This window comes from Trichechus manatus, unplaced genomic scaffold (assembly GCF_000243295.1).
Source record: "Trichechus manatus latirostris isolate Lorelei unplaced genomic scaffold, TriManLat1.0 scaffold00112, whole genome shotgun sequence".
Lineage (NCBI taxonomy): Eukaryota > Metazoa > Chordata > Mammalia > Sirenia > Trichechidae > Trichechus > Trichechus manatus.
In genome coordinates, this window is record NW_004444048.1 from 1,495,969 (window position 1) to 1,507,906 (window position 11,938).

The 11,938-nt window shown below is 36.2% G+C and overlaps 1 protein-coding gene across 1 annotated transcript in view; it reads right to left on the reverse strand.

The window, feature by feature from the left end:
* The window catches only part of SOX5 (SRY-box transcription factor 5), a 955,120-nt gene that overhangs the window by 206,284 nt on the left and 736,898 nt on the right, over positions 1–11,938 (reverse strand). The window contains exon 9 of the mRNA XM_023738014.1: positions 7,923–7,991. Coding sequence (XP_023593782.1) covers positions 7,923–7,991 — 69 coding nt within the window. The remainder of the gene's footprint in view (positions 1–7,922; positions 7,992–11,938) is intronic.

The following is an 11,938-nucleotide window of genomic DNA, read 5'->3' on the forward strand; positions in this document are numbered from 1 at the left end:
CCTCATGCAAAGAACTATCTGGCCTACAATGTCAGCAGTACCAAGGCCGAGAAATTTCTCTCTCTTTTTCATCTATCTTTACTTTTTTTTTTTTAAATTATGATTTAGGTGAAAGTTCACAGAGCTAATTAGTTTCTCATTGAACAGTTAATATACAAATTGTTTTGTGACATTGGTTCACAAATTTTAGAATTTTATTTTGCAGCCAAACTATCAATCAAGTATAGGGGTAGACTAAAACTTTATTACTTATGTATATATTGAAAGCATTTTTATCTCAGAACCTTTACATCCTCTTCATTCCCCTCCTCCCCCACTCCCTTTTTTAGGAAGTTTTTTGTGTGGTTTTCCAGCAAAACAAGGAAGTAAATCAAGAAGGAGGACTATATAAGAAACAATGATCCCAACTCCGGAGAATTATAAAGGGAAGTCCCAGAATGTTGGCTGGACCAACCCATCTAACTGGAAGCAGGAGAATAGAGAGCCCTAGACACAGTCATCAAGGACAAGCTTATGGAGACAACAAGGCAAATGACATAGGAAAAAAGGAAAGGCAATTGGGAAGAATTGCTCCTAGGAATGAGCAAAGCTACATAAGAAAGTAATTACAGAGGACCCTATTAGGCTATCCAGAAAACAATATTTACATTTAGATTTCAACATAAACACCATTTACTGATTTTCAATATGGGTTAAGATTAACCAATAGGTAAAGCACTGTATGTATTGTGTGTCTGTGGAGTAAATGCACAGATAACAGAAATTCTCAGTTGGGAGTGAGAAAAGAGAGATGCCATCCTCATCGGACTGACAAGGCAAGTTTCAAGAGATCCTATTTATAGTTGATTCAACAAAAAAAGAGGTGTAAGTAAACTACTTAAAGTTTAAAAGTGCTTAATAGAGGAAGTTAAATGACTTCTATAACTACATTGTGAGGTGAGGGAAGGGAATACGGGAGAGGATGTCAGGGTGGCAATAAAGTGAGCTAAATCAATCCTCATGTTTTAAAGTCAATGATGTTTAAAACTGATAAGTTATAAATAGCACTTTAATTACATTTTTGAGATATAGAAGAAAATACTAGAGGACTTAATAAAAATTAAAATTTAAGATTATAAAGTGGTTCCTTCTTAGTAAAAGGATAGGGAGTAGACAGACTTGGCTCAGGATGGCTGCTTTCCATTACTTTCCTATACTCTTTAAAACATGTAGCATGCGTTAACAAATAAAAATTAAAATATATACGTCTACGCGTATCTACATGTATATGTGTATCTATATATCTTTAGAGACAAGTTTGTCTAGATAGACAAATAATCTATACATGATTAAATGTTTAAAGGATATTTAAGTGGCTCCCTCTGTGTAAAAGGACAGAGCAGTCGAGTTTGTCAAGAAACTGTATCCTGTTTCACTTGCAGTACATTTTATTGCATATTGTGAAATATTCCTCGGAGCTTAAGGAGTTAATACTTGCTTTTCAGGTTGAAATGCTGCCTTAATTGCATGGTGTTTATTCTTGGCATTTCCAGTCTCCCAAAGACATAAGGTTACTGTGTAATCTCTTTGTACTTATGTATGTGTGTAGGGTCTTGCTGGGGGTGGGGGGAGGTTGTGTAAAATGCTTCCAACTTACCACACTTGGAGAAAGAAATCATAAATCAGCAGGTGAGTCAGGTACTATTATTTCACCTTTAACGTTATTATGTTTTCAATACAATATTTCAATGGATTTCTTTCTGCAGAATAATTTATCAAGAATTACCAAAACTCTCATAACCTCAGAGAACTTTGGCACCAATAAAATGAAACCTTTATCACAAATTGGTTGAGCCCATGACTGCAACTTAATCATTCAATTGCACATAAGTCAAGTTGTATTTTTACTTTGTAGGAATATGTTCCCAGGGAAAGAACACTCATTTTCAAACTTTAGGCCCGTAAGCCTTAGATAGTAGAATATCAATGAAATAAAAATGAACTGGGCCTAGATTCGGGAATCTTGGAATCCAGCCATGATTCCACAAGTAATAACCTAACGTGACTGGAAAAATCTTCTTAACCTTACTTGGTTCACGTTTACAAATGTCACACTGAGAGATAGGTCTAACTAAAGTGTTGTTAAAAATCTCTTGTAGTTCTAAAATCATACAAATTTATAGAACTAAACTCACAAAGTTCCACCGATTACTGCCATATAGATTATATTCCTTTTACTAGAAATTCTCTTGCTGGAAACAGTCATTAAATTGCCTATCATCGTAAATGTATAAATAATAAATTTAATGTTTTCGGCAAAAAAAATTTTTTTTTAAAGCACTGTGCACCCGCTACATGCCAGGAATGATTCCATTTAATTCTCAAAGTAACCAGGTGTGAGTCAGTTTAGGTATATGATTCGCATTTTATTGAAGAGAATAATGAAACTCAAAGGGGTTAAACCATTTTCCTAAGATTACATAGTAATTAAGGTGTGAAGATGCAAAGACTGAATTTGGATACATCTAATTCAAAGGACCTTGCTCTCACTCTTTTAAATTTTTATTATTTAATAAAATTAAAATTGTATTTCACACAGTTAAATATAAGTCGGTACCACCTGAAAAACCAAGCTCTTTCCTACAGGGTATGGAATACACACCATTCAGCTAATACAGGGGTAGAGAGAGTCATCCTTCACCCTACCCTGAGCTCCAGACAGAATCAGTAACCAAAGTTAGTCCTAGTCCTGCACATACTTATCTTATGAATCAGGAACAACGACATAGGGAGTTATTAAATGACAATTCTTTACCTCCAAGACAACACAATGAACAATAGCTGGAAAAGTTAATCAGAAGGGGAAGCACAATGAATTTATGGAATCTCTTACGTAAGTCCAAACACTGACCTCCCTGTATGGAAATCATGATAAATATGCAGTTGGAAAAGAAGTACAGTATCTTTAAATTTCCCCCCAAAAAAATCTTATGTGAATTTCTTTCTAGAGCACATTGATGGATTGACCTTATTAGATGCTAACAAGAACCAAAAAAGATAAGAAACTTAAAACTAGGGCATGCTTCCCCCACACATGCTCAAAGCTATATAAACCCAGTCTCATTCAAAGCTTCAAGATTAAAGGGGACTTGGGTCTCCAGGACACTCAGTTTACTGCCATAATGGAAGGTGAGTAGAGGTCACCCATTCATTCACTTTAAAAGGTTTTAGTAACAGGGAATCTGGTGAAGATGAACTGCTGGCCTAGGATTATTATTGGAAACCAAAGTCACCTAATCATCAATATTAGAAGCAGATTGGTTTAATGTAAAAAATAAATTAGTAAGGGAATAAAATTGCTAACATATGGGCATTGTAGCTTGTATAATAAAACCAAAACCAAACCCACTGCCATTGAGTCAATTCCAACTCATAGCAACCCTATAGGACTGCCCCACAGGGTTTCCAAGGAGTAAATCTTTACGGAAGCAGAGTGTCATATGTTTTCCCCGCAGAGCGGTTGGTGGCTTTGAACCACTGACCTTTTGGTTAGCTCGAGCACTTAACCACTGCACCACCAAGGCTCCTGCATGTGCAATAGAGTATAAGAAAAAAAAATGTTTCCCCTAAAAATTTAACCATCTAGGGAGATTATTTTTTTTCTGAGATATTTATACACTTTATCTCCTGTATTAATGTGCATTACAACTAAGCTGGATGCACTAAATGGAAACACAGGCATGTTCTATCCTTTAAGGAAAATAATCAGACAAAAATATTATAGGAAAACAACGCTGAATGTTAGAAAAGGAAGACCGAAACTTTTTAGTGTTGCTAAAATTAAGAGTCTCATAACAAAACGGGAATGAAGGAAGATGGGGTATTTCTGGTAATATGGCATTATTTTACATGCAGAGTGAACTGATTTATGATGTTGCAAAGAAAAACAGAAAACTTTCTTTAATTCTGCTTTTAATCCTACTGAGTTATATGAATACATTTAGTAGAAGGCTATAATCCTGTATACTGTTTATAAAGAAGAATGTACCTTGGGTGTTCATTCCAATTAGAATCATGCAATTGTAGAGGTAAGGTTGCTTTTTGAAGCGACAGACTAAAAAGAGTTCATAAAGAGCTGATCCTAACCAATTAAATAAAACTGTTCACTTGCAAATTCTTATGGCACTTTTTCATTTGAATAAATAACTCTAAAGTAAATCCTACCACCACTTCTCTTCATCTTGAGAAAAGATAGAATTAACAGGCCAAGGAAGAGTTTTAAATAACTTGGGAGAGATGAGAATATGTGAATATTTGTGCATACACACACTTAAAAAGTTGTTCATACCCTTTTTTTAATCGAATGACATATGCTTCAAATGGAATAAAGATGTCTAAGTTAACCTCTCCTTAAAAGAGATCTCACTAAAAATATGAGGAAAATGATGGCGAACATCATCCTTCTTCTCATTTCATATATCCATCCAGTGTGTAAATCTGTCTAGCTCTCTCACTCTAGCAATCTAATCCATCTACACGATCTGTCTAACCCATCTACTGTATTTTGTGCCTTTACTACTGGTTAGATCAAGTTAATATTTTTCGTATTTATAATTAAAACGAAAATTTTAAAGGCAACTTTAATTGTGGATTATATAACCCTGTTGCCCACTATTCCATACATACAACATAGGAACTGGGATACATGGTTTTCTAAGGTCCCCAGAAAACATCAATGGCACAAAAAACCTAAGGACATCAATCAAGATAAACAACGTAAGTTGGTATGCTTACTTCTACAAGGTGTTAAGGTTCCATATTTATGAAAGAAAAAAAAAAGACATATCAAAATCAAAATTTGATAGTAGACTATTTTCAAATACCAAATAACATGTAATTTATGGAAAATTTTTATGGGAGTATTTGATTGTGTATGCATTGATTAAAAATACAATTTATAATAATATTTGTTATAAATTTGATTTGCCTTCCACCATAATAGGGTCGATTTTTATTCTTCTTCCTCTTTGTCCTATTTTGCCAAGGAAAAGGAGTAAGAGAGAAGAAGGAAAAAAGGGAGAGAAAATATTCTAAAAAGAAATATGGTAAGAATTTATGGGGAAACAGAGGGTCTACTACTTTTTAAACTTTGTGTTTCTACACATGCCACCACATTAGGCTTCCCATAATTGCTTGAAAAAATCTCAGTAGATTAAATAATTTGAAAACACTGAGACTTTACTACTAAGTGTTTGGAAGATGGCCCCAAACTAACAACTTATTCTGCATATAGAACTATACTTTTAGTTAATGAATATACCAGAAGTTGTGAAAATGAATTTCTTTCAGATTGTCTGTCTTGCTCATTACTTACTTGTTGTCTGGAACATGTCCTACATCCCAGGCTTTTTTTTTTTTAATAAGCACTTGGTGGTTTTGGAGCCCTGATGGTACAGTGGTTAAGAGGTTTGCTGCTAACCAAAAAGTTAGCAGTTCAAATCCACCCACTGCTCCTTAGAAACCCTATAGGGCAGCTCTACTTTGTCCTAAAGGGTCCTATGAGTTGTAATTAACTGGACAGCAATAGGTTTGGTTCTGGTTCGGTTTGATGGTTTTGACTCCCTCAGTTTTTACCTGCACTAACCCTTGAACAAAGACAAAAACCCGGACATAATATCTCAATATCTTTTAATGTTTCCCTCAGGTTACTTACCGTGTGACATTATTCCCCTTAGGGACTATTTGTTTACAGTTTTTTCCCCCCTACTCTGTGAACTAGTAGAGGTCAGCAGCTTCTAAACTGTTGCATTTTCATACTCAGCAAAATTTCTATTAATAGTCAGAAAACTTTAGTTCTCATCATTGTTCTACCAGTAACTAGTTGTGTGAGCTTGGGCAAGTTATTAACCTTGGCCTTAGCTCTCTGGGATAGTTTTTCTATAATCAAATCACACTGTTTCTAGGACAGATAATTTTTAAAGACCTTTTCATTCGGAAAAATAAAAGCCTAATTTATAAATTATACAGCTCCATGCTCTGGAGCAAGAAATCCACCGATTTCAATATTTTCCTATTATGACAGAGCTTAAAATCCACATTATAAATACTTATAATATGGCCTTGACACATTTCGCAACTCTGTTTAATAATGGCTTTGTCTCAACAGTCTCATAGAAATTAAAAAAGAAATTGAAACTATTGGTACTCCATCAGATCGCAGCGAAACCAAGGGTCTCACAAAGGGCCATATTGTTTATTAAGGATTTATATCTTATTTACAGTAAGAAATTGTCAGAACAATTTTTTAATCCTACTGAGTTTTTCAATAATTATAAACATTTTCAACGTAGATAACTGGGTGCCAACAACAAACTATATTCAAAATCAATGTACTTGGACTGAAAAACATGAAATCCCATGACAGTTTTGAACCGATGAATTTAATAACTACACTCTAGCTATGAATAGATAAGAGCATATTAGAAATGTATTATTCATAATTACAGAAAAGGAAGACAAAAACCCCTGGCTGGGGCATGCACAGAAGCTGCTAACTTAAAATCCCAGGTACAACAAGAATTTAAAAAAAAAAAAAAAAAGTTGCCACAATTCTGACTCATGGTGACCTCATGTGGTTCAGAGTAGAACTGCACTCCATAGGGTTTTCAATGGCTGTAATCTTTGGAAAGCAGATCTCCAGGTCTTTCTCCCAAGGCGCCTCATGCTGGACTCTGACCTCCAGCCTTTTGGTTAGTACCTGAGTGGTTAACTGTTTGTGCCACTGAGGGACTCCAGAACAAAAAAGAATAAACCCTAATTGGGCCAGATGATCTTGAGTAAAGAAACAAAGTGTAACTGACCCAATTAAGACAAAATGAGAGAAACTTCGTTGGCAAAAGAAGTTAAAATCTGTTTAATATACGAGTGAAATAATGTTGGCATGTTTGTTTCTGATGTTTGTGATATTTACACATATTAAAATATGTTGGATTCTCAAGAAGTAACCTCAAGAGAATGATGACTTTTTCAGCCAGATTAGCTGACTGCAAACCTAAGAATCACCTCCAGGTGAATGATGGAACTTAGGGGCTGGATTCATAGCTTCATGAATGAGATTCTTTTTTTTGCTAGTCAGAGCAAATACATATTGAACACCCACTATGAACTTTGGTACTATGGTAAGATTTCCAGACACGATGTCATTAAATTCTCACAAATCTCTATGAAGTAGGTGCTGTTATTATCTCCATTTTCAGAAAAAAAAAAAAACCCTAAAAATATTATCAAAGTTCATGCCACTAGCCAGCGGTGGAGATAATACATTCCTGACAACTTAATTTTCCTTTATTATTATTATTTTTACCAATACAGCTCCTTCCTTCCTTACTTGATTCTCCTCATCATTCTAAATTTCCACATAAGAAAAATATAAAGGTGATAGATCTCTCAGACTTAGATTTTACAGTCAATACCAACGGTGAAATTCAACTTGAATGCCAAATCATTACCTTCCTTAACTCCCACCTTTATCACACATGGCCCTTGAGCATACAGCAAAAAGTTCTCTCCGCCATCGACTCCCTAAGTGAAATCTATGGTACCTGTGTGCTTTGGTTCCCCTGCACCTACCCATTAAGAACACTTGCATACACATTTTAAACATTCAAGTACAGGCAAAAAATGAAACATTCCTCTACAATAATTTCCTCTCAGCAGAGAATGAAAACTACTGGCAGCTTGCTTAAACTGCAGCTCCCTAACACAGCAGGGCATGTAATGGAGAGTCACCAGTCGCAGGATTTCAATAGTACAGGAGGCAACACTTGGTGAATTAGGCTGACAGTGATTTTTATTTTTGAAGGCCATTTCAATTAGGTCATATATGAATGAGAAACAAAGTATATGTTTTCCATTGGAAGTATATATGAAATATGATTTCTGACCTGTATCTGTTGCTGAAGCAAATTGATTTTGTGTTGTTGCTGCAGAAGCTGCTGCTGTTGTCTTGCAATCTGTGGAGAAATTACACATGAAAATGTTAAAAGTATATTGCAGTCCTGGAGGGAAACCACCAATGTTCTATTTCTCAAAGTTTGATTTGACACTGACTAAGATGATGAAAATAGATGTGGTTGTGCCTCTAAATTATCAGCAATTCATCCTTATGGGGATCCAACGAGATATTTAGTCTTCAGGAACAGTTATGCTTCTTTTGGCCTAAAACAAATGAAGCCTAAGACACTGCAACAATGATCTATCCCAGTACGAAATGTTACCTGTTGTTGTCAGGTCGATCACGACTCACAGCAACCCTAGAGGACATAACAGAACTACCCCATAGGGTTTCCAAGGAGCGACTGGTAGATTTGCACTTCTGATCTTTTGGTTAGCAGCCAAGCTCTTAACTACTGTGCTGCTAGGGCTCCAAATGTTAGCGTTGCAAAAATCCCTCTTTCTGGTGATATTAAGAAGGCACTGCCTCTAACATTTTCAGCCCTTTTATACCAAAGAAAAGAGTATTGTATAAACAGGGGTATGGTTGTGCCCAAGTAGTTCAATGTAGCACAAAGTATTGGAAGATACTGTATTCCTTAAATCAAAAAAAACGCAAAACCAATTGCCATCCTGTCGACTCTGACTTATAGCGACCCCGTGTGTGTGTCAGAACAGAACTATGCTCCACAGGGTTTTCAATGGCTGATTTTTCAGCCAGGCCATTCTGCGGCGGTGCCTCAAGTGGACTTAAACCTCCAAACTTTCGGTTAGAAGCAGTCTGCTAATCATTTGCACTACCCAGGGACTCCACTGTATTCCTTAGCGAGGGCTTTTTTTGTTTCCCTGGTAAATAATGTCCTCATTTCTTCCTCCCACAAATTCCTAAACCACCCACTCCTCAATGCAATCCATTCTCTTTTCTCCTCTCATTTCTTTATCAAAATGGTTAATTGAGTCACCAATCACTTCCACTTCTCTAATTCTAAAGCAATTTTTGTTTGTTTTATTTGATTCTTAGTCCTCATTTTTTGACTTGTCATCAGTATTCAATACTCAAGTGCTTTCTCTTGATCCTGAACTACCTTCTTCCTGTGGCTTTTATGATATCACACTTTCCTGCTCTTGTCCTACCTTTCGATATATTCCTTCTGTTATATTTAATGGCTCTGTCCAGCCATTAAATGTTGTAGCTTCATAAGGCTCAATTTTAGAGTCTCTTCTCTTTTCCCTCTATACCTACTTTCACATGTATGCCAAGAGCTTATACGTTTGTTTCTCTAGTCTCAACCTCTGCTTTAAACTTCAGACCCATTTATCTAACTGTGTACTTGAAGGTATTTCAAATTCAATAAGTTCAAAACTAAACTCAGGACTTAGCCTTCCATATGATCATTTAAAGTGTTTTTCTAACCCAGGTTTTAGCACAATAATTCCCCTGTTATTTGCTCTTATCACACCCTATACATTTACTTAATACTATATCACATGCTATGGGTTTATATTTATTTGCTTTCGATTGTTTGACTTTTTTATTGCCATCTCTCTGTCTCCTCGGTAGAAGTTTATAAACACAGTGAGCATAGGGATCATGTATATTTTGCTCACCAATTGCACAGAGCCTGGTACATAAGGAGTTCTGAATAAATATTTGATGAAGAATGTATAAACAAATAGATGAGAATAAATTTTAAAACATTTCATTACATAATAGAGGGTGGGAAGCTTTCTAATGAGAATGCAACTCCTAAACTTAAGAAATTTTTCACTCTCATAAATACACTCTAGTTCTTAGGCTCATCATGTTGTAATCATTATCATTTTCACTGCAAAAACATACCCCTTAACCTTTGAATCTAGCTAAAAATTCAGAAAATAGTGAATACATGTAGAATTCATTACTGTGAATAAAAATAAAGAAACCATGATGCAGATGGGTCTACAAAGATCAATTTTTTATTTTTTTATAGACATAGGTAAAATTACGATTATTTTAATGATTTTATTTTATCTTAGGAATATAATAAAAGAAATTTTTTTTTTTAAAGAAAGATAAGGAAGAAGATGGTAGAAAAAAATACTCTGTAAGTCTGGTTGCTTCCTACGAGTTATCATTTCCACTGATATTTAAATCATTTTAGCACTACCTTGAGAGTATATCAAGACTTTAACCATTTTATACCCCTTCACACTTTCTTCTTTTCTAAGCCACCATATCCCCTACTTGGATTGGCATAATAGCCTCTTATTTTCTCTTTCTGCTTCCACCCTAGCTCCTTACAGTCTCTTATAAACGAACATCTGGAGATATCTGTCTAAAATATAACTTGTGTCATATCAGCCATCTTTTCAAAACCTCTCTCTCTCAGAGTGAAAGTAAGGTCCATATGATGCCTACAGGCCCTATACAATATGGCCTCCTGCTACCTCTCTGAATTCATGTCTTCCTTGTCTCCCCCTTGTCACTCCACTCTAGCCACGCTGTTCTCCCAACTGCCTGTTGAACACGCCTCCCAAGGAAACTCCTGCCTCTCTGGGCCTTTGCGCTTGCTTTTCCCTCCATCAGGAATACTCTTTTCCTGGATAGTTACATGGTTCACTCCTTCATCTCCTACAAGTTACTGGCAGTAAAAAGATGTTACCTTGTCAATGAGGTCTTCTCTGAGTACATGTTTAAAAATAGCACCTCTCTCTACCTGGCACCCTCCCAATACTCTGCTTTGCTTTTCACCATAATACTTATCAATATTTACTATATTTTACTTGTTTATTTATTCATTGTCTGTCTCCCCCAACTAGAATTTGATGCATGAGAGATGTTTATCTGTTTTCTTCTCTGCTGTTTCCTCCAGCAACTAGAACAGAGTCTGGCTCAGTAAATATTTGTTGAATAGATGAATGTGGAATGGAGTTCAGAGTCTGATAGAAAAGCTCACCAATAAACAGGTACATCAGAGTATTAGAGTTTGCAGAGTAGGGGCACCTCACACTGAGTAGGGAGTGCTAGGAGAAGGTTCATCCATGAAGATGAACCTGACTAGAGTCTTAAGGACCAGAGTCTGAAATGTCCTTCAGACAGTTCCCTGTGTCCTGTCCTGATGAAAAAGATCAGTGACCACAAGAGTGGTGACTATAAATGCCAGCACTCAGTTCCTTGGGTTTATAGTCACCGTAAGGAGCCATCGTAGCACAAACAGTTAAGTACTTAGATGCTAACCAAAAGACTGGCAGTTCGAACCCACCCAGTAGCTCTGCAGGAGAAAGACCTGGTGATCTGCGTCCATAAAGAGTATAGTCAAGAAAATCTTACAAGGAAGTTCTACTCTGTCACATGGGGTTGCTAGGAATGGAAAATAACTCAACAGAACCTATCAATAACAAAAACATAGTCACTGTCGTCCACCTATGATAGAGAGAATACGGGAGAGTAGAATTGACTCCAGAAACGTAACCTGTTGCTCTCACAAGGGATCTTTTCTCAGGCTGTGTAGGAGTCATTGCTTGGCATCTCTCCAGCACAGGAGAGAAACTCTGGAAGAGTCTATCGGTCTATAATGTTCCAAGGAGAATGTCAGAACCCTTGAGATAGTAAAAAATTTTAGAATCCTCTGATGATATCCAGGGAGGAGTCAGACTGTGAAAGAGAAGAGCCTTGTTCTTCATTACAGATTGCTTAGATTTTTTAGGACAAGACTGCCCTCAGACTCAACCAAGGCGAGGAGGGATTCTCTGCAAAAAAAAAAAAAAAAAAATCTATGTATATGTATATGGAGGTATATTCTCATAGGCTCCTAGGGTTCTCTAGAATTCAGATGTTTGAAGGCATTGAGAATTAAGGAAACGAGTAGTGTTTTTCTAGATAGTGACAGGCAAGCGTTCTGAACTCCTCTGTCAGGAGTAAAGCAAGAGGAATATGTGATACCCAGTATCAGGTCAAATATATCATTAGGGAAAAAGGTTGAAACAT